Source organism: Emiliania huxleyi (assembly GCF_000372725.1).
Source record: "Emiliania huxleyi CCMP1516 unplaced genomic scaffold EMIHUscaffold_229, whole genome shotgun sequence".
Lineage (NCBI taxonomy): Eukaryota > Haptophyta > Isochrysidales > Noelaerhabdaceae > Emiliania > Emiliania huxleyi.
Window position 1 is genome coordinate 61,368 of NW_005200342.1, and position 24,519 is coordinate 85,886.

Below are 24,519 nucleotides of genomic sequence, written 5' to 3' on the forward strand. Positions count from 1 at the left end.
AACGTGTAGTGAACGCGCACGTGTGTGGACTATGCAGGACGACCCCTCAACACTGCAGCGTGAGCCTGCTCAGCAGCTCCGTGTCGACTACGGCAGTCGCCCAGAACGTCGCACGCTGCTTGCGCTGCCGCTTCGCGGTGCTCTCCTGCTCTAACGCCTGCTCGGCGGCCTGCTCGGCGCGAGCACGAGCCCACGCGCTGAGCTCCGGCAGGCCTGTTCGGACAGCGGGCGGGGCGTCAGTCAAGATCAGCGGGTGCGTTGGCCTACTCGTGCGGCCGCACCGCTCATCTCGTTGTCCTCGTCGAGCCCTCGCTTGCTCCCGACGCGGCTGGGGCTGCTGCCCTCGAGCGTGCTCAGCTGTGAGAGGTACTTCGCCTCGAGCCGGCTGGAGGTGGAGGCGCTGTCGTCCGGCGTCGAGTCCTCGCACCTGAAGATGGCAGGCGGTGGAGTCGGGTACGGTGTAGGCGCACGGGAGAGAGCTGTGGCGTGCAGCGCGCGCCTCAGAGCGATGCGCTCCTCTAGATAGGCCTCGTAGGCGGTAAGTTTGTGCTGCGGACTCGCCCACATTTCCTGCATCTCGTCCACCAGGGACAGCATGCTGGGAGGCTCGCACGGCAGGCCGCACGGCAGGGCGGCTACGCCGAAGTACACAGGCGCCCGATTTTCGGGGAAACGGCGGCTGCGAAGTAATGTAAGGTAAGGTAAATTTCTCCACACACACAAAGTGGTGGGGCAAGGGGGGGCGACCCTCGCATCTCCACACCCGGACATGGGCAGGAGCCCCACGGCATTCAAAGTGCAATGGCCCGGTGCACGTGGGTGAGTGAGTGAGCAGCCTGGCTGTGTGTCTTGTGAGCTTGTTTGTGTCTGTGTGTCGCTCGTGCGTGTCGTCATCATCTGTCTAGCGTCCACCCATACCGCGTTGGTGTCCAGTCCGAGCCTGGCTGTTCTTCACCTTACTACCTACCTACCTAGCAGCCTGCCCCTTCCTTCCCTCCCGAAAAACAAACCAACTCCCGCACACACACAATCGCACTCTGGCCATCGATGACTTGTGTGCTAAGACAGAATCTCCGCAGACATCCAAAACGGGCCGTGCCGCGTTTGTGGTGTCTTCTCAAGCACTAACTAGCATCCGGGCGCCGCACTCGAGTGGGGGTTGCGAGCAGCGGAAGCAAATCACGCACGCCGCCACGGCCGCCGCCCTTGCCGTTTCACCTTTAGCCTTTTGCCGCCCTTACCGTATTAGCCCTTTGCCTTAGCCCTTGCCGGAGCCGTAGTAGCCGTTGTGGAGTAGTCGTGCGCCTGTTTTCCTGTGGGGCTGTGGATTGCTGCCGCAGTTGTCCGGTGACTGCCGCAGCCAATGCGTCGGCGACGAGGTTGGAGCCCATCTTCGAGAGAGCTTTCCTTCGAGCGAGTCCGACATCCTGTTGTACCGACCGAGGCTGGCCGGAGAGAGTGAGAGGACACCCACACGAGCTCACGCACTCTCGCTGTGAGAAAATGTGCCAGCGGCCTCAGCGAGCCAACAAATAATTGCTCCTCTTGCCTCTTCAAGAGAGGTGAGAGCCTCTCTCGTGCTGAGGACCTCCCAAGAGGACCTCTGTCCGAGTCTCGGCCTGAGGACCTCTAGTGCGGACCTTTGTCGGTGCGCCTGCACCTCCCTCGACCGTCGTCCTCGATGTGGAATCGGATCGACGGGCAAAGAAACCAATAGCCATAGGTGAGCGACCGAGCAGTAGGCGGTGCCCTGCGGTGCCTGCTCTGATCCGATATGTCGGAGATCGGCCGCCATAAGAATCTGCATGGACACAATGATCAATATGGAGTCATATGGGATTAGTTCTGTGCTTGAGCTCATCGTAGGCACACACATCACACTGTATTCACTATTCACAACGCACACTCTCGAGGATCACGTTGTCGAGTATCACGTGGCACTGTACACACACGCTGTATTCACTGTTCACAACCAGTTCACAACAACGCACATGTCGCGTCGGCACGCTGGAGCCGGCCATTTGCAAAAAAAGAATTTTACCGTGCGAAAAAAAGGACGCAATGCACTTTAAGTGCTCCAAGTGCTCCTAACTGGGAGTCCTCCAAGTGCTCACCACGTGACACAAAAAGAAAAAACAAGTGCGAAGGGGTGACGCTCAGCACGAGAGACGGTCTCTCCTCTCTCATTCAAGCAAGTGGCTGTGTCGGTCTGACTGAGGCTGCTATGTGGCAGCGCTATAGGCCGCTGCGCGCGCGGTGGGACGCAGCGGAGGGTGACCAGCCTCAGCGTGACACACCCGAACAGAGTAGCGGCCCTCATACCAAGAACAATCGAGATGTGGACGGTGATGTATTGATATATTGGTTGTATTTTGGTGCATGTACAACGATCGTGTAGTTGGTAATTCTGAGTGCGCACTGCTCGGAATTTCCTGCTCGGACTCCGGCGCATACGATCTCTCTCTCTCTCTCTCTCTCTCTCTCTCTCTCTCTCTCTCTCTCTCTCTCTCTCTCTCTCTCTCTCTGATGTCTGAGAGAGAGAGAGAGAGAGATTTTTAGCAATACCAAACAACTCTAACACTCACACGTCATTTGGGGGAGAGCGATGTGCGTGTGTCCGCCCTGCACTTGGAGCACTTGGAGTGCAGTTATTAACCTCACATCCAGGGCCGAGGAGCTGAGAAGCGCACCCAGACCTGCGTTTGTTTTTATAACATCGAAGGCTAGCTCAAAAGAAACACACAGAGAGCGGAATTTTTGTTGCAGGCAGCAGTTGCAGCAGTTGCTTTGAGAGAGAGATTTTTAGCAATACCAAACAACTCTAACACTCACACGTCATTTGGGGCCTGGAGCCCTGTTCACGCGCGCGCGAGACGTGCAGACAGGGTTGCCAGGTGAGAGCGAATGGCGCGGTTCACGCCTCGCACAACAGAGAGAGAGATGCGCTCTGCATGGTGGGACATAAAAGAGAGCGAGTACTTGGGCGAGTAGGCCGTGCGGTCGACGCTGCCGCGCGCGACTTTGCGCGCGAGGCGGCGCAGCTTGAGAACGGCGGTGGGCGAGAAGCCGCCGCCGAACGTCTCGTGGAGCAGCAGGTTGAAGTTGTTGCGCTTGACAAAGATCGCGTCGTGGTAGAAACCGCGATGCGCCTTGACGTAGCCGTGGCCGTTCTTGTGGTCGAAGGGTTGGCCGGGTTGCCCGCGCGCCTTGCAGCCCATGTTTAGGCGGCGGGCCTTCTCTTCGGTGTTGCCGAAGGCGTAGGAGTGGCCAACGGAGTTTGCTTTGAAATTCTTTAACACTGTAAAATTCTTTAACACGGTAAAATCCTTTAACGGCCACGCCTGAAAAGAATTTCAGCAGGTAGGTGCTCGCACAACACGATTCACACGACAGATAAGGCCCCTTTAAATTTTTCTGTTCCGGAAAAAAGAAATTGTTCGCGCCGGGTTTCGCTCCCCTGCGGCCGCGAGTGCGCGGTCGTGGGCAGTCCTCTTGTTACTCCGGCTTTCCCTCCCCTTGTCCTGCTTGGCGCGGGCTCTCAGTGCGTGGCGGTATTGGCGCAGCCGCGCGACCGTCCATGTTCACTCCGTTCTCTGCGCCGCCCACGCCGCGCGAGCGGCCGCTCGCCTGCGAGGTTGCTCGTATCGATATCTTACACATCTCCAAGATAGACCAGATCGAGCACGCCTTCAGCGCACGCCTGTTCATCCAGCTCATCCTCCGAGGTGGACAGCACGACGCTGCTCTCCTCGAAGGCTTCAACGAGCCCGCGCCCGAGTTTTCGCTACGGCCGAGCGCCACCTGGCTCCTGCACCAGTTCCACTTTCCGAATGCGCTCAGGCTCGAGTTCGCCGAGCGGAAGGTGACCAAGATGGGCGCCGACGACCTGCACATGATCCTCCGCGTGGACGGCACCTTCCTCCAGCACTTCCAGCTGCATGACTTCCCATACGACTCGCAGACGCTGCAGGTCCCTCTCTCGGGGAATCTCGGGGAATCTCGGGGAATCTCGGGTGACGACTCTAGACGCCGCAGGTCCACCTCTCCTCCCACTGCGCCAACGAGGGCGTCGCGCCCGTCCGCTTCAAGTGGTCCCCGTTCACCGTCAAGCTGCAGCGGCCGACGCACTTCGCGCTCAAGGATGTCTGGGAGCTGGACAAGCCGGTGCGGCTCGACCTCGAGCCCTCTGAATCATAAGTTGAGAGTGAGCTGTGAGAGTGCTTGACAATGAATAGGTGCGGCTCGACCTCGAGACGCTCAGCCCGTCGCCCGGCCGGACGTACCCGGTGCGCAATCTCGGGTAATCTCGGGTAATCTCGGGTAATCTCGGCTCATCAGCCCGTCGCCCGGCCGGACGTACCCGGTGCCGACGCCCGCCCGCGTGAGGCAAACAGGTCCTCAAGGCTTGCGTCGAGGTGACGCGCAAGCCGACCTACCACCTCGTCAACGTGGTCTTCCCGATGGCGTGCTTCGTGCTGATGGGCTGCTGCCAGTTTGCGCACGAGGCGCCGCTGCCCTGGCGCCGCTACCGCTGCCCTGGCGCCGCTACCGCTGCCCTGGCACCGCTACCGCCGCCCTGGCACCGCTACCGCCGCTTTGGCACCGCTACCGCCGCCCTGGCACCGCTGCCGCTGCCGCTGCCGCCGCCGCCGCCGGGTCTTGCCCCACTCCACGCGCAGACGCCTTGTTCCCGACACAGCCCCGACGGCTTGCGAAGGCGGCCAGAGGTTGAGAGTGCCCTTCCCGCCGCAGACGACCAACGTCGAGGGCCGGCTGGAGTACATGGGCGCGGTCGCCTAGAAGCGGAATATCTCCCCACATCTCCCCATATCTCCCCATATCTCCCCATATCTCCCCATATCTCCCCATATCTCGTTCCTAGAAGCGGAAGACGGACTCTTGTCGCCCAACCAGCGCTCGATAAGGACACACGCACTCTATTCCGCCGTACTCAGCTCTATTCGTAGCCCCTCGGACTCACGCGGTGCTCTGAATACACGGCACGATGCCGTTGTCCCGCCCTCAGGACGTATTCAGCACGTAGGGCTGGCGCTGCTAGAGTCGGACTCCCCATATCTCCCCATCTCTCCCTGTCTCTCCCCACATCTCCCCATATCTCCCCATATCTCGAGGGCGTATTCCGCACGCAGGCGCGATCGTGCTCACCAGCACGGCATACAAGATGTCCGTCTCGGGCTCCATCCCAATGATTGCCTACGTGACGCTGCCTCGGCAATCTCGGGCAATCTCGGGCAATCTCGGGTAATCTCGGGTCCTCTCGGGGTAGGTGACGCTGCTCGACAAGTACGTGCTCGCCTGCATCATGATTTGCATCCTCCTCGTCTTCGAGGCGGCGTTCGTGCCGGCCCTAGAAGCGGACCACGCATTCTTGCCTCCCAACCAGCGCTCGAGAGGACGCGGACTCCGCTGTATCCAGCTGTATTCCGCTGCGTTCACTGCATTCGCACCCCTCGTCTTCACGCGCTGCTCTGAACACACTGCACAACACCGCATCCCCGCCCCGAGGTTGGCGTACTCAGCTCGTAGCTGCGCGACGCATAGTAAGTAACGATAGTCAATCATTCATAAGTAATCACAGGTGCGCGACGCCTACGCCGACTCGGTCGCGCTCGTCGCCGCGATCGGCCTCTTCGTCGCCCTGCAGGCCGCCTTCTGCTACCAGGCCTATTACGCGGTTCCCCACCGTGCGGAGAAGCGGCGGCGCGGGTCTCCCATGGCAGGGCCGCGACCGGCACGCCGACAGTCCGCGGTGTCCCCGCGGAGAGTGGCGCCCGCGGGCATTCGAGCGGAGGCGCTTCAACGGCTCGGTGGCTTCGTCTCCCTTCGCGGCCGCGGGCTGGTCGACGTCGAGTCCGGAGACAGCGACCCGCCCGGCGAGGACGGGGTCGATGGGGAGGCGCCGCGCAGCAAGAAGGGGGCGACGGCGGTGGCGCGCGACCGCAGCATGGGCCACGATGCCATGGGAGTAGCGTGCTTGTGACTGCGCACCTGTACCTGTACATTTAAAGCCGTAGTGTTGAAATGACAAATGTGACCTTCCACACTGTGTATGTATTGAATGTCCGAATTATTGACGTGCGTCGGCACACGACACGTGCACTTTTTCTTTTAATGCCGTGGGGCTCCTGTCGTCTAGACGTGGAGACGCGCACTTGGAGACGCTAGCGAGGGCAGAGGGCCGCACCGCGCGCCGCACTACTGAGACTCTGGGGGACCGAGTTAGCCCCACCACCTCGCGTAGTCGTACGGCTTTAATTTAATAAGGGCCTTTATGTGTATCTGGAGACAGGCATGTTGTGCGAGTATAATAGTCCCAGTAGGGCGCCGGCACCCCAGCGTAGAGGGCCTCGTGTAGCCCTCCTTTTGGTATAAATAATAGTGCCAGTATATGGGACAAAAGCGTCGAAAATGTCCCAAAGAAGCAAGACTCGAGCTTGTGGCAGCCCCACAGCCGGCGCGCGCTGCCAGGAAGCACCGCTCGCGTGTCGGCCGCACTCCCTGGCACCCAGTGAGTGCCGCGAACCGACCAGACCGAACAGGCTCGACGCCGCGCTCGCTGTGGGGCTGCCACAAAGTCGCCGCCGAGCGTGCCACCGAAGGCGTCCCGGCGGAGGTGGTGGAGTGTGAGACCTGAGGCTGCGGAGGTGACGCCTGAGGTACCGGCCCGTGCACAGCGACCCAGCCGGCGACCGCCACGGGCTCAGGCGAGACTTGTCGACGCGTTCCGGCTCAGCTTCACCGTGGTCATTGGGCGTCTGTCGACGTCAGGACGTCAGGACCACCCATACAGCTCGCGGGTTTGAGGTCGCAAGAGCCAAGATGGTGGCGTTTGGACATCCCAACCATCACACAAGACAGCCTGTAGGTGATGGCGGGACGGCGCAGTGTTTGTGGCACTCGGCAGTAGGCACCCGCGGCACGGCCCCGCTGTCGGCTCTCGCGGGCTGCGGAACCGGCCCCAGAAGGGGACGGTCCGGGCGAGTGTGGCAGCTCCTGCGCTAGCATGGGCACCCTGTATCATAGCACTCTACTGATCCTGGTCATAAGAGCTGCCAGGAATAGCGTCAGGAGCCGGTAGGAGTCAAAACCCCCCTCATATTTGAGACATCGTGTCCCATATACTCGCACAACGAGCCGACACTCTCTGCCTAAAACTGAAAAGTTTTTTTGACTTACCGTACCATATACTCACAACACATGCCTAGCCAAGTACGTACGTTTTCGTGCACAGTCTCGACCATGGAGTCTGACCGTCTCCCTGTTTGTATCAAATTTACCCACCCCTTCTTTTGCTCGGCTCAAAATCCGTCGTCTTGAAGCGCTGCGAGCATCGCTCCCACCGCCGCCTCGACCGAGGAAGCGCCGCCCGCGCCGCCCGCCGCCGCCTCGCGCCGGCCCGCAGTCACCTCCGCGATGTGCCGGAAAGCCTCGACACACTCGGCGAGGCCGTTCTCCTTGGCCAGCTGCAGCGCGGATTCGCCCTTCGCAGTGCGCAGCTTTGTATCCGCGCCCGCCCGCAGCAGGCGGAAGACTATTGCGGATTGGTTGCAGAGGGCTGCGACAATCAGCGCAGAGCCGCCGACGCTGTTCTGCAGGTTGGCATCCGCGCCGTGCTGAAGTAGCAGCTTGACCACCCGCTCGTGGCCTTTGGCGGCGTGCATCAGCGCGGTGCTGCCGACGCTGTTCTGCAGGTTGACCTCCGCGCCGTGCTGCAGCAGCATCTCGACCACCCGCTCGCGGCCTTGGCTGGCGGCGTCCATGAGCGCGGTGCGGCCGTCACTGCTCTGCAGGTTGATCTCCGCACCGCGCTCGAGCAGCAGATCGACCACCCGCTCGTTGCCGTGGTCGGCGGCAGCCATCAGCGGGGTGAAGTCGAGCTCCTTGTCGCTGAAAGACGCGTTGATGTTGACTTGACCGCCATTCTCCAGCCACGCCCGAACCGCTGCCTCGTCGCCGAACGCGCCCACGGACACATGCACCATCTCTCTTGCCGGGAAGCCGCAAACATGTTTGCGGGGCGTTGCTACGAATGCATGGGAGGTTGTGGCGCCGATGACAACGCCATGCGAGAATCACGTCGTGGCGGTACTCGACGGCAAGATGTACGCTGTCGGAGGCTTCAACGAGAACGACGGCGCCCTCAGCTCGGTCGAGCGGTACGATCCCGCGACGAACGCGTGGGAGGCGGTGGCGCCGATGGCGGCGGCTCGGGTCGATCTCGCTGTGGCGGTGCTCGATGGCAAGCTGTACGCTGTGGGCGGCTACAACGGCGACGACGGCTACCTCACCTCGGTGGAGCGGTACAACGCGGCTACGAATGCGTGGGAAGCTGTGGCGCCGACGGCGGTGCGGCGGGTAGCTTTTGGCGTGGCGGTGCTCGAAGGCAAGCTGTATGCTGTGGGTGGCAGCGCGGGCTTCAACCGCCTCAGCTCGGTGGAGCGGTACGACCCGGCTGCGAACGCGTGGGAAGCGGTGGCGCCGATGGCAGAGGCGCGGTATAAGCTCGCTGTGGCGGTGCTGGACGGCAGGCTGTATGCGGTGGGCGGACAGGGTGCCGGCTACAACGCCCTCAGCTCGGTCGAGCGGTACGACCCTGGTACGAATGCGTGGGAGGCGGTGGTGCCGATGGTGACGGCGCGCCTCAATTTTGGCGTGGTCTCGCTGAGGGGTTAAAGAACTAACTGGCCCTCTGTCTTGGCGACTCTCTTAAGGTATCCTATATAACAGTGTCGGGCATGTGAGGTATGTGCCCCCGCGCCCCGGGGGGGGTGACAGTGCGTAAAGCTTTTGCAAACCCAATTTCCCGGTCCGGGCGTCATCTATAGCCGCTACTTCTTACGATCTTACCCTTCGCCTCGAATCGATGAAGGCTGAAGCGGGCCTCACTTTTCTCTCTCGCTCTCCATTGGCTCGGCAGCTTCGCCTTCGGTCAGCCCTGGTTGGTTTTCAAAAATCTCTCTCAGCCGCGGCTGAGGAGGGTGTGGCGTGTGGGCGCATTGGGCGTATTACCCAGACGCGCTCGCGCAAAAAAATGTCAGGGTGTTCTTTGTGTGGTTGTGAGGTGAGTACGAGGACGCCGCCGTCGCCTAGACTGCCCTGCGTCACTACGTGCCTCCCCGTCTTTGTAGCCTGGTGTTTGTGCCCCGTTTGTGCCGCGTCCCGTGCCCCCGAGTTCAAAAAAACTTTCACGCAAAAAAACTTCCCCGAGCGATTTTTTATTTTGCCGGAAAATGGCCGCTGATGTCTGCTTGCGCAGGCCCAGGCGGCCCTCTCGGCGGCCCTCTCCTCCCCACTCTCGGGCTGCTGGTCTCGCTGCGACGCGGTCACTCGCCTCGCCTCACCCAAGCTATTCCGCACCCCGTCTGTCCGGTTGGCGGTGGCAGCAGAGGGCACTCCGCCTCCGGCTCCGCTCACCCTGTCAAAGGTCGCCGAGCTCGTCGAGGCCACCTTTGTCCGTGCCTGCATGGACGCGGCGCGCGGCGACGTCACCACACTTAAGCTCTTCATCGCGTCTGCTGTGGGCCCGGCTACCGGGGACGGGGCCCAAGCGCGGCGACGGGCAGCCGGCGTGGTGATTCGCTCGAGAGTACCTCAGACCCAGTACGGCATGTTGAGTCCGGCGCCGCTCGCCTCGCGGCGACCCGTCCAGTGGGTCGCGGTCGAGCGTCGAGCTGTGCGCTCTCCCAGGGGGTGGTGGCATGTACGTAAAAAGCCTGTCAATTTGCCGCCCGTAAAAGGAAGAACAGTCACCAACGCGCATCAACACGCGCGCATCCGCGCCCGCCCTCAGCCCTTGACAGAGTACCCCTTATGGGTATGCCTCTCCAGACGCTCCCACGCTCCAGCACCGCGCGCGCGCGCGCGCGCCTCAGTCACTCACCCCCAGCCCTACACTCAGCTTTCCCCCGCCCGCGCGCCTGTGTGCTGAACCGACTTACACCAGGGCAATGCTGCCGATCCGCGCCGTCCCCATTGGCGCCACCGTATCCCACGCATTCAGCGCCGGGTCGTACCGCTCGACTGAGCTGAGGAAGCCGTCATCGGAGTCACCGCCCACAGCATACAACTTGCCGTCAAGCACCGCTACGGCGAACTCGTCTCGAGCCGTCGCCAGCGGCGCCACAGCCTCCCACGCATCCGCTGTCGGATCGTACCGCTCCACCGAGCTGAGCCAGCCGTCGTTGTACCCGCCAACGGCATACAGCTTGCCGTCGACCACCGCCACGCCGGGATTCTGACGCGCCGTCCCCATTGGCGCCACCGCCTCCCACGCAATCGTAGCCGTGTTGTACCGCTCGACCGAGCTGAGGACGCCGTCGTCGCCGTTGTACCCGCCAACAGCGTACAGCTTGCCATCGAGCACCACCATGCCGTGAGACTGCCGCGCCGCCATCGGCGCCACCGCCTCCCACGCGTTCGTCGCAGGGTCGTACCGCTCGACCGAGCTGGAAGGTGCGCCGCCCTCCCTGCCGCCCGCCGCGTAGAGCTTGCCTTCGAGCACCGCCATGCCGTGAGAATGCCGCGCCTGTGCCAGCGGCGCCACCGCCTCCCATGCTTTCGGTGTCAGGTCGTACCGCTCCACCGAGCTGGAAGCTGTGAAGTTTATGTGGCCGCCCGCCACGTAGAGCTTGCCATCCAGCACCGCCATGCCGACATACCTTCGTGCCGGCGGCATCGGCGCCACAGCCTCCTCCTCCCACTCATTCGTTGACGGGTCGTACCGCTCCAGCGAGCTGAGGAACTCGCCATCAGTGTCTTCGCGGCCGATCACGACCAGGCAATGCCTCTCGCGCTTCTTCAGCGTCTCCTTCCAGCCGCGGCGCCACGCGCGGCACGTCCCCTTGACGGCGTGCTCCGTGGTCGGCAGCTGGGCGAGGATGTGCGGGGCGAGGTCCGGCGAGAGGAGCACCTCGGAGAGCACCCACTCGGGCTGCTCCACGAGCCGTGCGGCGTGCTCCTCCGCCACGCGCAGCGCGGCGGCGCTCCAGAGAGGCGCCTGCTCCTCGATGAAGGCAAGGAGTTGCTCTGGCGAAGCTCCCGCGAGGCGCGCGCCGATGCGGTGGGCGGCCATATGTGTCTCTGTATTTCTTTTGTTTAAATTCTTTTCTTTTGTTTAAAGACCGAATAACATACATTCGACTTTGACCGTGTGCCATTTCCGACGGCTTCGAGTTGCGCCCTTCCGGCTTGGATGCCTAGCAGAGCTCAGGCGAAAGAAAGAAAGAAGCCGCGAGAACAAGGGACCGGCAGGCGGCGGCGGCGTCGCAGAACGAGGCAGAGGAGAGCGACGCGACAGAGGAAGAAGCGACAAGGGAGAGAACTACGAGAGTGGGAAGACCGCGAGGTGGCATGAAGGTTGCAGCGAGAATCGGCGAGAGACTGCGAAGAGAGAGAGATAGGAAGAGGCCAATGAACACACCAGTGAGGGAGGGCGAGACGATCGAGGGGTCCCGTACCACGCGGAATCGACCCTATCCAGTGCTCAAGTGGCTCAATCAAGAGGCGGACGCCCAAGGGTGGGCGACGGCTAGCGCATCACACCCCTCTCCTTAAAATCCCTGTGTGGTGGCGGCGTGCCGTCCTCCCATCCCTCCCTTGGGTTGTCCGTTTTCTTTCTTTTTTTAGAGCTCAGTCAGGTCTCTCACTCATCCAAGGCGGAAGCCGCAACTCGTAGCCGTTCGGGAATGGCACGTTGTCAAAGTCAGCTGTCTTTTTGGTGGAGGCCGCTTATTTACGGAGGGCATGCCTCTAAGAAATATAGCCTATCATCTTTCTATCGCCTCCCGCGCGGCTCGCGCTCACTCGGCCTGCCTCCCCCTTCGAGCGCATAGCCCGGCCGCAAGGCCGACGCAGCATCGATGGGCAAGCAGCAAGATCGGAGCTCCACCCCGCCGGCCGATGGGCCACCGCCCCTCGGCAGGCATAACGGGGTGGAGCCCAGTGCACCCTGGAGCACGCAGGCAACGCCCACTACCGCGGGCATGTCTTCACCCTCCGGCGCTCCGGGAGGGGCGCGGACCCCGGCACGGCGGCTCATCTCGTGGGGACCGCCGGCTATCTGGCCGACCCGCGCCCACCCTCAGGCTCACTGCTCAACGGAGGCGCCGGCGAACACCGCCCGGCGCCTTGGCAGAGGGTCCATGACCTCCCCCGCGACATGTATGTAGCTCTTTCGAACATACCCGGAGGACGACTGCTGACGGGGTTTGCGATGAGTGAGGAGCGACCCACAGACAGACAGGGCTCGGGGGCGGCGGCCGGGGGGGGGGGCGGGCGGGTATCTCGAAAAGAAAAACAAATCTGATTCCGGCAAATTCACTGAAAATTCGTGTAGGCATCTGCACCGGCGATGGGCGAGGCTGCTCCGCTCCCGGCCGCCGAGGACACGGTTCGCGCGCAGTTTGAGGTCGCCCGCCGCCATTCGTCATGGGCCGACGACAGCGAGGATGAGGTCGACGCGGCCGACGCCATCGAGGAGCGCGCGCGAGGCCCCGACCGAAGCTGGGACACTACCTCGCGCGACTCGTCTGTGGGATCGCTCTCCTCCACCAGCAAGGCTATCGGACGGCGGAGGAGGCGGCGTAACAAGAAGGCTCCGCTCCGTGCGAGTGCGGAGGCTGGCAACGCCCTCGCAGCCTTGGCAGCGGCGCCCGTCCCGGAGGCGCTCCCGCTCACTCGGTCGGCAGGGTCCGAGCTGGCGATGATCTTCGAGGGGCTATGATATACCGCACACCCCAACTTGTGAGACTTGCGTGTGACGAGAGCCGAGGCGTGAGATAGAAATCGGACCGTGGCGTGCCGAGAGAGCGGCAATGGCGAGACCGCGGAGGGAGACGGGAGAGAGAGCAACGAAAAGTGTGAGGGGCCAGTTGAGTGTGTGTGACTTTTGTGTACCGACTAAGAAGCTCCAGGGACGAGATCATCCCAAATGACGTCCGACATCTCTCCTCTGTCCTCAGACGTGACAGTAGCGAGTAGACAGAGGCGCACACGCGCGACACCGCTCGCGACCCCCCTCGCGAGAGACAGAGAGACACAGACAGTCAGAGATCGTGAGAGCGACCTCAGCGAGCGAGCGCTCCTCTCTGAGCCGTCTCCGGTCCGCCGCGGGGTGCCAGTCAGCCACTGGTAACGGTGCACTGCCGCCAGGTGCCGGGCACGGCGAGGCCTCAGAGCTGCAGCACCGAGACGCCGCGGCCGCCCAGGTTGCCGAGGAAGAGGCGGCCGCCCACCTCCGTGGCGGCGCTCACCGTCGCCACGTGCGAGCCGTCCGGGTCGTACAGCGCCTCGACGGGCCTAAGGTAAGGTAGGGTAAACTTCTCCACACACGCGAGGTGGTGGGGCAGCGGCCAGGCGACCCTCGCGTCTCCACGTCTGACGACAGGAGCCCCACGGCATTCAAAGTGCAAGGCCCAGTGTGTGTGTGTGTGTGTGTGTGTGTGTGTGTGTGTGTGTGTGTGTGTGTGTGTGTGTGTGTGTGTGTGTGTGTGTGTGTGTGTGTGTGTGTGTGTGTGTGTGTGTGTGTGTGTGTGTGTGTGTGTGTGTGTGTGTGTGTGTGTGTGTGTGTGTGTGTGTCGACGGGCCTGCCCCGCTCGTCGAGCTTCACGACGGCGCCCCAGGACCCGACGGCGAAAGGGGCGACCCACGGCAGCAGGTGCGAGAGCAGCGTGCGCAGCCGCGGCCACGCCGCGAGGTGCCTCGGCAGCGGCGAGAGGGGCGCGACGAGGGCGAGCCAGAAACCGCCGTCGGGCGCGCGGGAGATGCCGTCGGGGATGCCTGGCAGCTTGTCAATGAGCACGTCGGTGTCGCCCGCGCGCGGGCAGGCGCCTCCGCCCCCGCCCCCGCCTCCTCCCCTGCAGTCGGCGTCGCGGAGCCAAAAGCGGAGGACGCGATTGAGATTCGTCTCGACGACGGCGACCCAGGCGCCGTCCGCAGACAGCGCGACGCCGTTCGCGTACGAGATGCCTACACACTTCCTACACACTTCCCAGACACTTCCTAGACACTTCCCAGACGCCGCGCCGTGAGCAGGTGAGCGGCTCCTTTCTGTCTAGGAAGTGTCTAGGAAGTGTCTAGGAAGTGTCTAGGAAGTGTCTAGGAAGTGTGCTAGGAAGTGTCTAGGAAGTGTGTACGAGATGCCTACAGGTAGTGACCGCGGCACGTGTTCTGCCTCGTCCATGTCTCGGAAGTGTCTCGGAAGTGTCTAGGAGGTGTCTAGGAAGCGCCTAGGAAACGTCTACGAACTGTCTACGCTGTGTCTCGGAAGATGCCCTCCAGCAGCACGGCGGTGCGGCGAGAGGCCGGGTCGTACCGCAGCAACCGGCCGGTCGTGCCGCCGTGCAGCGAGGTGAGCAGGTAGCCGCGCCTAGGGAGCACACCGCGTCAAAGGATACACGCTTCCTTCTCCATGCTCCATGACGGCGGAGTAAGAGCAGGTCGGCCGCGCATCGTGTCGTAGAAGCCGGCCAGCGGGTGCAGTGCCACGGGGTGGTCGGAGGAGGAGGAGAAGTAGACGGCGCCGGAGGTGTCGAGGTCGAGGTCGTTGGCGTACGCGAACGGCGAGGGCGGCGAGCCCGTTGCGCCCGAGAGCAGCTCGATTGCGCCCGAGCCGAGGTGGAGCCGCAGCAGGCCCTTGAGCGAGCAGCAGACGTACAGCCACTCGCCGGCGACGTGGAAGCCGAGCGGCCGGCCTGGGCCGACGTAGTGCCGCTCCTTCGACAGCTCGTACGCCAGGGCGCCGCCCTTGCGCTGCTGCGGCGTGGCGCGGAACACAAATCCGTTCCGGTCGAGCATGAGGAGGTCGCCGTTGGGCGCGACGCCGACGCACTCGCTCCCGACCACTTCCTCCGTGAAGAGGAGCGTCGCGCCGCGGAGCCGGCGGTTGGACTCGAACACCCCAACCAGCGCCGCCGGGAAGGTGGAGCCGTTTGGGCCGCCGGTGAAGAGCGCGGCGCGGGCCTCGTCGATCGGCAGCCCCGCGACATCGCCAAACGGGTCGGCCATGCGCAGGCAGCACCGATGGACGAAGGCCGCGAGCAGTGCGATCGTCAGGGCGGGGAGCGTGCGCATGAGAGCCCAAGCACAGAGAGAGAGCAAGCACTGCAGCGCTAGCGTGGCCTGGGTCGACTTCCGGTATCTTGTTCCCAAGAGGCGCTTGAAACCCCGCAAAGTCTTGGGACACACGTGAACGAAACGGAGGCGCTTGAAAAGAATTTAAACAAGACAACTCTCTTGAAGAATTTGTACACCGCTTTTGGTATTTTATAAAACGTTTTACCTTCTTGTGTGAGAGAGATTTTTTAAAGACTTGTTGTCTCTCTTCTTGTGTGCAAAAAGAAGAACTCGGGGCGGGCGCGGTGCTCGGCATCGACGTCGTCCACAAGGCCGTCGAGCTGAACGACAAGGCGTGGCTCCACGAGGCGCAGGGCTACCTCAACCACCCCAAGGGCGCCATCACCCTCGCCACGCGCTGCGTCGGCGTGGGCCCTAACTCGGTGTGCATCTACCACCGCACGAGGCTACCGGGATGCGTCCCGTGCGACATCGGCGAAGCGCGAGTGCCGCGCACGCTGTCGCTCTTCGAGCACCTCAGCGGCACGCACTGGGACGGGTGCAACTACGGCGGCTGGTTGGCCACGGGGCACGCATCCCTCAACACCCACGTCACGGACGTCGCCCGCGCCTTCGGCGCCTCGGCAAAGGTCATGGAGGTGAGGCTCGGCTGCAGGGACCCGACGCGGGCGCACGATCCGGACACCAACCCGTACCAGCGGGGCGACGGCGTCTTCGGCAACTATGCAGAGTCGGCACGCGCCGTGGTGTACGACGGCACGTGCGTCACCGCGGTGCACCACGACAGGCTGCGCCCGCTGGCGAGCGGCAAGCGCCTAGCCACCGACTACGCCGAGGCGACGAAGCGGAAGGCCAAGGCAGCGGCGTGCGACGCCAAAAACTGCGACTTTATGACGTGGGCGGCGAGCACGCGTGGCGGCATCGGGCACGAGGCGGCGACGTGGTTCAACACCAACTTCGACATCAAGGCCGCTAACGCCGTGACCTCCCTCGTGACGGGACGCTGGTCTTTGGTCCTCCCGTAGTTTTGGATGTTGAACGCGGCAAAGGAGAGGCCGACCCCCTCGCTGGGGCTGCAGTCGTAGTGTGTGTACGACATGCGATGGCGGGTGCCTGAGGAATGCGCGCCGACAATGCGCGCAGACCGACAACCTCTGTGTCGGTGCTCGTCGCCGATTCGTACTTGTCGTACTTATAGCTTACTGGGAGAAAAGAGAGAGGGGTTGTGTTCTCTAGGCCCCTAAGGGCCCTACGCGCGTCTCTCTCTACTTGTCTAAAATCCCCCGAAGCGCCCGCGCGATACACACTCCTGCTGTTGTGATCCGCTTGTGAAATTCTTTCTCCTTGTGGGGGTGTGTGCTAGTCTCCGTCTTCAGTCCGCGCCCTTGTTGTGCCAGTGTGCGTCGGTGTGCTGCAAAGCCCCCCCCTCCAGCTCGGGCGGGCGCCCGATGGCCGCATTCGCTCGATCCGCCTCGGCCTCATATGGTATGTAAGCAGTATCGGCCACACTGCCGTCGAGGGCTACGTCGAGGCTCCACCGCCGCCGCGGCGACCGCGCTAGTGGGTCGTAGGCCGGCGGCGTTGGCTGCAGAAGCGGCGCGGCTTGGCGGGCCTCGGCCACGGCCCTCGTGAGCTTCGGCGGCACGGCGGCCGGCACGGGCAGGCGATGCTGCTGGCAGCGTGCGAGGAGGTGGCAGGCCACCGAGTACTGGCCGGCGTCTACAGCGCCGTCATCGTCGGCATCGACGAGCCTCCATATTTGCGCTACGACCGATGCCGGAGCGCCGAGGCGCTCGAGATTGCTGCCGTGCAGGGTGACCTTGCCTTCGCCTCGCCAGTCAGCGGCAGCGAACATGCGTTGGTACGCCTCGACGTCGGATTGCCGGAGAGACCACCACGGAGTCCACACCATCTCGTAACTCCCACGGGCGGAGGCGCGAGGGCGAGGGCGAGAGGGCGATTGAAGCGATGTGAACGAGCTAGCGTGCGGGGAGAGCGGCATTGTGCATGGTGCGGAGACTATAGTCGAGCGCGTCGGAGAGGTGTTTCGACACCGAGTGTTTTGAACGTTTCTTCGTAGAAGAAATCGTCGAGAGAAAAATTCTCTCGCCGGTGTTCACAGAGCTCTGTGAACACCGGCTACTCGGCCTTAGCCGCCGGTACGTCAACAGTGCGATAGCCAAGTATCGCACTGTTGGGTCCCGATGGTGTCCCATCACAAATTCGATATTCGTGCTGTCGACAGATCATGTCCTTTGGTCGACTGCACCCGCCTTTGGACGGTTCTCCGACATGCTTAGATGAGTCTTTTTTGTCTTTTTGGCTCGCCTGGTCTTCACCAGTGCGAACATATTCTTGCTCGTAGGAGTCGCTCGTCTTTTGTCCGAGCAAACGTGCGCCCGATCGCCCCATTAAGCACGTGCGAAGGGTATCCGAGTGCCGTAAACTCCCTGAGCTTGCTCGTCACGCTGAGCGTGAATCCCTCGTCATCGCTCGCCATCGCGACCACCTTGAGCAGGCATCCAACCACGATGCCCGCCTTCATTTTAGCGCATGTGAAGCTATCCCAACGATGGTAGCGCCACACTCGCGGTGCCGTCTCGCAGCCCTCATTAACGTTCTTGAGTCTCGTCCGGAAACTTCCGCTTGGGTCGAGCTCAAGAGTCGTTTCCAAAAAATGGGTGCTCTCGGCGGCATCCAGCTTCAAAGGGGCCCAGTAGCACTCCGAACGACGGAAATCATCTCGGAAACGATCAACATCCCATGCGCTATCGTCCTTCGCAGTCACCGTGATCACATCGTCCATGTAGCGCTTCATACGGAAACGCGCTTTCGTATCATCTTCGAGCGTTTGCATCCACTCGTGCTCCATCCACGCAAGAGTCCCTATCGCCAGCGGTGGTGATAGTGCACTCCCCATCGGGATACCGCGTGGGTGTGTGCGCGGGGCGGAGAGGGGCCGGGGCGTGCGGGGCGGAGGCCCAACGTCGGGCGGCTTGTCGGGGCCGAGGAATTCGAGGGGGGGAAGAGGAGAGGGGGATGGGCGGTCGGCGTTGGGGCCATGCACGCGGACCACGCTTGCGTGGATACGTGGCTGGCAGGCTGACCCGTGTGCGGGGTAACCCGCGCACGGGGAAGCTTCACGGGTTCGAGCCGTCAAACATTGAGCAGCGGAGGTGTGCCGAGGGGGACCGGGAGGCGGTAAGCCGTCGTCGCCCGGCGCTGCATGCAGCACCGTGGCGATGGCGCTAAGAGGTTCCTCTTTTCCGCGCCCCCCCCGCAAGGCGCGCGATACACAAATGGGGTAGCAGCGACAGGGCGTACGGGGTAGCCGTCACTTTCCTGCCTCAAAAGGGCGGGGCTGTCCCGGAAAGTGAGAGACGCCGGGCAGCGTGGCGCACAACTGAACCCTCCCATACGTGTTTGTGCCTCCTCCTTTGCTGTCCCATCTCCTCATCTCTTTTCCGCCTGGGCGGGGCAGCGGGCGGGCGCGCGGTGCGGTGCGGCGTGTGCGTGTGTGCGACTGCGACAGGGGACCGCTCGAAAGGGACCATGGTTTGTATTTTAACAACGAAGGCGCTCTCAAAAAAAGAAAAAACTCGGGCCACAGCTGGTGGCGCGCGAGTCATTCCAGCCAGCGACCATGCAGATCACCTCTGTGTATCTGATCTCGCCTGGCATGATCAGCTCTAGCGAGCGAGGCAACGCGTGCCTTCGCAGCATCGCGGAGTTCGCCGCGGGCCGAGGCGGCGTCGTCGTCCCTCCGGGCTGTGCGCTCGGCGCCCAGCGTTGCGACGACCGAGGGAAGTGCCGAGTGCTGCGCGCGTCCCACCTGGGGGTCCTCTTTGCTGCGGCGCCCGACGAGGAGGCGACCCTTGCGACGCTCGACGTGATCAACGACCTCCTCGCCGATTACCAAGCCTACGACGCCATCACCGTGTCCAGCCAGGCTTCGCAGCTGCGAGACGATGGCCTGGCTGCCCAGCTCGAGAAGCACGTGAACGGCTCCGGGGTGGGCTCGCTTCAGATCGTGACGGGGGCCGAGGGCTTCCGGCGGCTCTTTGGGGACGAGCTGAAGCAGGGCGACCTCCCCAAGCCGAGCTGGGCAAACGTCCAAACGTCCCCAAGCCGTCCAGCCTCGCCGGCGGCTCTGGCGCAGCGCTCGGAGCGGCGGGAGCGCCGCCTGCGGCGGCGGGAGCGCAGACGCTCGTGCCATCGCAGCTGGCTCCCACGCAGGGGCCGTCTCTCCCCGCCTCCCGCATCATCTCCCTCATCTCGGCCAAGTCGCAGGACGTGCAGCTGCTGGGGCGCCAGTTTGACGAGCTGCTCCGCTTGCTCGACGCAACGCACGAGGAGACGATGGAGGCGGTGCAGGCGGAGCAGCAGGCGCTGCACGAGCTCGAGGAGGACGCGTACGACATGCTGGCCGCGGGCGTTCAGGCGTCCATCCGCAAGGAGATCTGCATGGCGCAGCAGAGCGCGAAGGATGAGGCGGCGGCCAAGGCACGGGCAGCGAGGGATAACGCCATGTACGACCTGAGCTGCCTCAGCCTGCAGCTCGAGCAGCGCAAGCGGCGCTGTAGGAACCAGCCGGGCACGATCAAGGGCGAGATCGAGTCGGCGTACAACGCCGGAGACTACACGCGGGCTCTCGACCTTTGCGCTGAGCTCGAGGATGTCGATGGGATGCAGGTGTGGGTTAAGACGGCGAAGGATGGCTGCGCTGCGCAGATCGCCATCCAGCAGCAGCAGGCTGGCGTGGCGGTCCCCTGGCAGTGACTCTCCCTCTCCCTCTCCCTCTTCCTCTCTCCCTCTCTCTCTCTCTCCCTACTCTCTCTCTCCCTCTCCCTCTCCCTCTCCCTCTCTCTCTCTCTCTCTCTCTCTCTCTCTCTCTCTCTCCCTCCCTCCCTCTCCCTCTCCCTCTCCCTCTCCCTCTCCCTCTCCCTCTCCCTCTCCCTCTCCCTCGATCTCTTGCATGGTTGTACTCCCTCTCCCTGCATGCATGTGTCGGCTCTCTCCGTTTAGGCACGGTGGGGGTTGGCGCGCCCCGTATGATTGTGTGGTGCACACAGAGCGTGTTGCTCTTCCGCATGTGCCCCACCTCCTGAGTCCTGTGCTGTGGCGAACCCGTTCCTGAGTTCTTGATGTGTTTTGAATATAACGCTCGGTCAAAAGTACAAGTTTGTGTCCTCAACCCACTGCCGCTCCCACTTGGGTTGAGACGAGAGGTGAGGGGAGGAGACGGACAGCCAAGGAGGTCACCGAATGGAGGGCGAACGGCACGATACGAAAAGGCAGGGCGAGGCGGATGGAGAAAGAAGTGCCAAGGAGGCCATGGTGGAGGGGAGGGACGGGAGGACGAAAGAAGGGCGAGGAGGACGGGCGGCCCGCACAGGCCGCGAGCAGACAGCGCCTGCTGGCCATCTCGAGACATTCGCAAAGAACGCTTGCTACATGGGAGGGCTTCGTGAAGGATGGATTGAAAAACATTCGAACAAAGAAGAGGCGACGGGAGGAACCGGCAGAGGATGCAGTGACGTGACACACACACACACACACACACACACACACACACACACACACACACACACACACACACACACACACACACACACACACACACACGCACACACCGCTCACCCACGCGCACCGGGCCTTGCACTTTAAATGCCGTGGGGCTCCTGTCGTTAGACGTGGAGACGCGAGGGTTGCCCCCCCTTGCCCCACCACCTCGTGTGTGTGGAGAAGTTTACCTTACCTTACTTTACCTTGCATCCAATTCTCGGTCAGGCGTAGTGGATCACCTTAAAAACCTGGAATAATTCCTGAGCCCACCTGACCCCACCAGACGGGTGGCGCGAGGCGCCCGGGCCACTTTTTAGCGCCTCCCGAGCCTCCCGGCGCCTCCGGTGGCCTCCTGAACCCTCTCCCGCCGTATCTCTCGGCGACGTGGGGAGCGGCTGCCGTCCACGGCTCGCACCGGCTCTTCCAGCGGCTCCACGCTTGCCGCCCGTGGCGCCCGCGCCACGCACTGCCACGCGGCCGCTCGAGAGAGCGGCGACGCCCACACTGCTGGGCGTGGCGCTCTATCGGTAGACGCTTCGGCGTCGCTGCTTGGCTGGGAACCCGGGGATGTCTGTGGGCCCGAGAGCGATATGCCATGTCCGCCTTGCGTTGTTTCATAACATCGAAGGCTAAGCTCAAAAAGAATTTGAAGCGCGCGAAAGTTGTGTGTCTTGAGCTTGTTTGTGTCTGTGTGTCGCTCGTGCGTGTCGTCATCATCTGTCCGGCGTCCACGGAGTGCGGTCGGTAACCTCACGTCCAGGACCGGGGAGCTGACGAAGAAGCGCACCCAGTTGGCCGGACGCTCGGCATCGGGCTACGGGCTAGAGAGCCCTGACCCCTGTATTTTCTTTCTTTCTTTTAGGCGAGGAGGCATAAAGGTCGCTGCGAGAATTGGCGAGAGACTGCAGAGGCAAGCGGCTCGCATGCGGAGGGCTGCTGGCGGGGCGTGAGGAGGGCCTCTGCGTGTGTGGGAAGAAGTTGAGTGAGTGGAGAACTCGGTCTTTGTGTGTGTGTAGTACGTCTACACAAGTTGCTCCTATGCCTGACCTCTCGTTTGGATAAGACCACCCCCCGTTTTTCTTTTTAGAAAAGGTGGTCCAACACATCTGCGCCGCCTTTCCTCAAACCCCCCAGGCTCCCCACAACCCCACGTCGTGACCGCCGCCGCGGCGAGCGGAACGCGGGGCGGCCGGCGTGACCGCGACTCGGCGGCGAGCGGCTGTTGTGCGGAACGCGGGTCGGCCGGCGTGACCGACTTGACTGCTCGGCCATGTCGTGCCAGAACACTGGGCGGCTTGCGTGCCCGTGTGCCACGAGCTACCTCGGCTTTCGCGTCGCGAATGCCGACAGCATCGGCCGACTCAACGTCAGCGTGGCCGACTCGGTCTGCGCCAGTGGCTGCGACTATGGAATTGAGTACGGCTTGAACCTGTGCGCGGCGCACGACTCGGGGATGCCGCCCTTCTGCAACGTGCCAGGAGCCCCAGCCTGGTGCTCCTCGCCCTGGTGCTATGTCAACGCCAGCCACTGCGCTCTCGATCATGCAGAGTCCTCCTACCTCGAGGGCGAGGGAGGGCTGCACTACAGCTATGCGACGTGCTCGGCCCCTGACTCATTCACGGACTGGTACTTGGCGCGGACGGGGACGCTGCAGCTCTGCTCGGTGTTCGCCGAGGCGGACGGCGGTGGCCCATGCGGGACGGCACGCACGCACCTACAGATCGAGGCGATGGTGGGTGCGATCAATGAGCTCAACGGCGGCGCGGGCTTCTCGCTCCGCTCGGGGCTCATCACCCGCACCTACCGCTTCAACTACACGTACCACACCTACCCTGCCGGCAGCTGGGCGACGCACGGCCGCAACTTGTCGCGCGCGACCTTTGGGAGCGATCGGTGCGACGTCGTCGTTGGCATGACGAGCGGCTGCCCCGATGACGAGATTGCGGCGCAGGCGTTAGTAGCGAACGAGACGCGGCGCATCTACGTGACGGGACGCGACCCGCGCGTCCTCACCGCCGGCGGCGCAGAGCAGCCTTATCTATTCTCGACTTACGTTGATTCGGACCATTCCGCCAGGGCTGCGCTCGAGCGGTACCAGAAGCTGGGTGCGTCGTCGTCCGCGCTGCTGTATGAGGACAACGGTGACCCGTTCTACGTCGGCTTGGGTCGGCAGGCCATCGAAGACGCGCGCGCTCTAGCCTACGACGTGCGGTATAACGCTAGTCTCCGCCGGCGGGCGGACGGCGCCGTGGACTACGCAGCGCTCACCGCGCACCTCACCGCGGCGCACGGCACCGCACCGGACGTGCTCGTGCTGACAGTGCCAGAGCCCCTGTTCCGTTTCGCGCTGGAGCGGCTCAAGTCGTGGCGCCCGCCGGACGCGCCGAATGCCCACGTGTACTCGGGCGTTTGGTGGTCAGGCGTTGCGTTGGGTAACGAGACTTGCGCCGGGCTGGCGGAGGAGTGCGAGCACGTGACTGGTGCGGCGCAGATGGCGTCTGACGAGGCGCTCCGTGGCTATGCCGACGCCCTTCTCGAGGACACAGCCTACGCAACCTACGAGCAGCTGCGCGCTGCGCGCATGCCCGCCAGCAGTAGTGGCGGCGGTGGCGACGGCGGCCAGCTCGTCGAGCAACCGGACGCGGCGGCTATCCCGTCGCTCCTCGCACAAGCGCTGATAAAACTTTTCCGATTCCGCGACATGCCGAAACCTGACAAGCCGCTGAGCGACCCCCTCGACTACGAGCTTCTCCGCTCCTACCTCCGCTCCGGCGAGCGCATCGCCATCACCTACATCGGTCCGGTCAGCTTCGACGCACGCGGCCAGAATGTGGGCCGGCCGCCCACTTTGCTGCAGGTGAGCGGCGGCCACGCGCAGCCTGTGCTGTCGCAGTCGGCGGCGCAGTCGGCGGTGTCCGGCGCACAGCTCGACTACCCGGCGCCGGCGGCGGAGTGCCCCGCCGACTCCCACCGTCTCGACTACGACGGTTCGTGCCTCCTATGCTCCGCAAGCACGTGCGAGGAATCGGCTCCACCGGCAATCTGGTTGATTTCCATCGCCACCGGCGTCGGTGGCGCTGGACTCCTCCTCGTCCTCGTCGGCTTTTGCTTTCTGCGCCGGCGGCTGCGACGCCTGGCGGTGCGCTTTGGCCTCTCGCCATATCGCCTGGCAAAGCTTGTCGGCTGGCGCTACCTGCTACCAGCAGTGTTCCAGCGTTGGTGGCTCCGTCGGCACCACTTGGACGCGCATACACAGTTGCGCAAGGCGGCCAAGGAGGCGGAGAGGCCGGACGAGCAGTTCAGAGCCGAGCTGCGCGGCGCGCGAGCGTTGCGCCAGAGCTTCAAGCTGGCACAAACACTGTCCATTCACGCTTGTGTTGCAAACAGGCGATGCCGAGCTGCGAGCACTCTTCGATCGCGTCGCCTCGCCGGCCACCGGCCTGGTGGGCATGCAAGATTGGCTCCGCTTCTGCTCAGCCGACCAGGCCGAGGCCGATCTCGAGAAGGCGTGGCACCGCCCGCCCACTAGCACCCCGACAAGCGCCAGTGCCCGCCGATCTCGGAGCTTTCCCCCGCCAGGCGCGCACGCAGTTTCTGCTCGCGGTGCGCGAGGCGCACCTCACCGCCATGGCGGCGGAGTCGTCCGGCAAGTCTCACACGAGCATGGCCACGCCGCCAGGCCCACGCCGTGTCATCGAGGCAGCGAGGGCGGCAGCAGGCATGGCGCGCGACGCTGTCGGCAAGGCCTCCGGGCTCTCGAAGCGACGGAGCTGCGGTTCGACCCTTCCAGCCGTCTCGGGTGGAGTGTGTGGCCCGGGTGGGGGGGACGAGGGCGCGACGCTCAACCACGAGCAGTTTGCA

The 24,519-nt window shown here is 63.4% G+C and overlaps 6 protein-coding genes across 6 annotated transcripts; 3 read left to right on the forward strand and 3 right to left on the reverse strand.

Annotated features, from left to right (window-relative positions):
* Positions 1–46: 46 nt before the first annotated feature.
* On the reverse strand, positions 47–597 carry EMIHUDRAFT_236021 (hypothetical protein; the record flags this gene model as incomplete). The annotated part of the gene is made up of 2 exons (XM_005779672.1): positions 47–213; positions 282–597. The coding sequence occupies 2 exons, from the start codon at positions 595–597 to the stop codon at positions 47–49; spliced, it is 483 nt and encodes a 160-aa protein (XP_005779729.1).
* Positions 598–3,577: 2,980 nt separating this feature from the next.
* EMIHUDRAFT_114738 (hypothetical protein) lies at positions 3,578–6,001 on the forward strand (the record flags this gene model as incomplete). The annotated part of the gene is made up of 7 exons (XM_005779673.1): positions 3,578–3,970; positions 4,036–4,164; positions 4,236–4,286; positions 4,395–4,656; positions 5,151–5,218; positions 5,288–5,359; positions 5,600–6,001. 7 exons carry the CDS (start codon positions 3,578–3,580, stop codon positions 5,999–6,001), a joined length of 1,377 nt encoding a protein of 458 aa, XP_005779730.1.
* Positions 6,002–9,893: 3,892 nt separating this feature from the next.
* Positions 9,894–11,092, reverse strand: EMIHUDRAFT_236025 (hypothetical protein; the record flags this gene model as incomplete). Its single annotated transcript, XM_005779674.1, has 2 exons — positions 9,894–9,938; positions 10,796–11,092. 2 exons carry the CDS (start codon positions 11,090–11,092, stop codon positions 9,894–9,896), a joined length of 342 nt encoding a protein of 113 aa, XP_005779731.1.
* A 1,278-nt stretch (positions 11,093–12,370) lies between these two features.
* On the forward strand, positions 12,371–12,742 carry EMIHUDRAFT_236026 (hypothetical protein; the record flags this gene model as incomplete). Its single annotated transcript, XM_005779675.1, has 1 exon — positions 12,371–12,742. The coding sequence occupies one exon, from the start codon at positions 12,371–12,373 to the stop codon at positions 12,740–12,742; it is 372 nt and encodes a 123-aa protein (XP_005779732.1).
* A 150-nt stretch (positions 12,743–12,892) lies between these two features.
* EMIHUDRAFT_366695 (hypothetical protein) lies at positions 12,893–15,090 on the reverse strand (the record flags this gene model as incomplete). Its single annotated transcript, XM_005779676.1, has 6 exons — positions 12,893–13,317; positions 13,394–13,395; positions 13,601–13,986; positions 14,183–14,187; positions 14,273–14,386; positions 14,441–15,090. 6 exons carry the CDS (start codon positions 15,088–15,090, stop codon positions 13,191–13,193), a joined length of 1,284 nt encoding a protein of 427 aa, XP_005779733.1. The 3' UTR covers positions 12,893–13,190.
* EMIHUDRAFT_236029 (hypothetical protein) lies at positions 15,089–16,118 on the forward strand (the record flags this gene model as incomplete). Its single annotated transcript, XM_005779677.1, has 2 exons — positions 15,089–15,190; positions 15,405–16,118. The coding sequence occupies 2 exons, from the start codon at positions 15,089–15,091 to the stop codon at positions 16,116–16,118; spliced, it is 816 nt and encodes a 271-aa protein (XP_005779734.1).
* Positions 16,119–24,519: the final 8,401 nt, after the last annotated feature.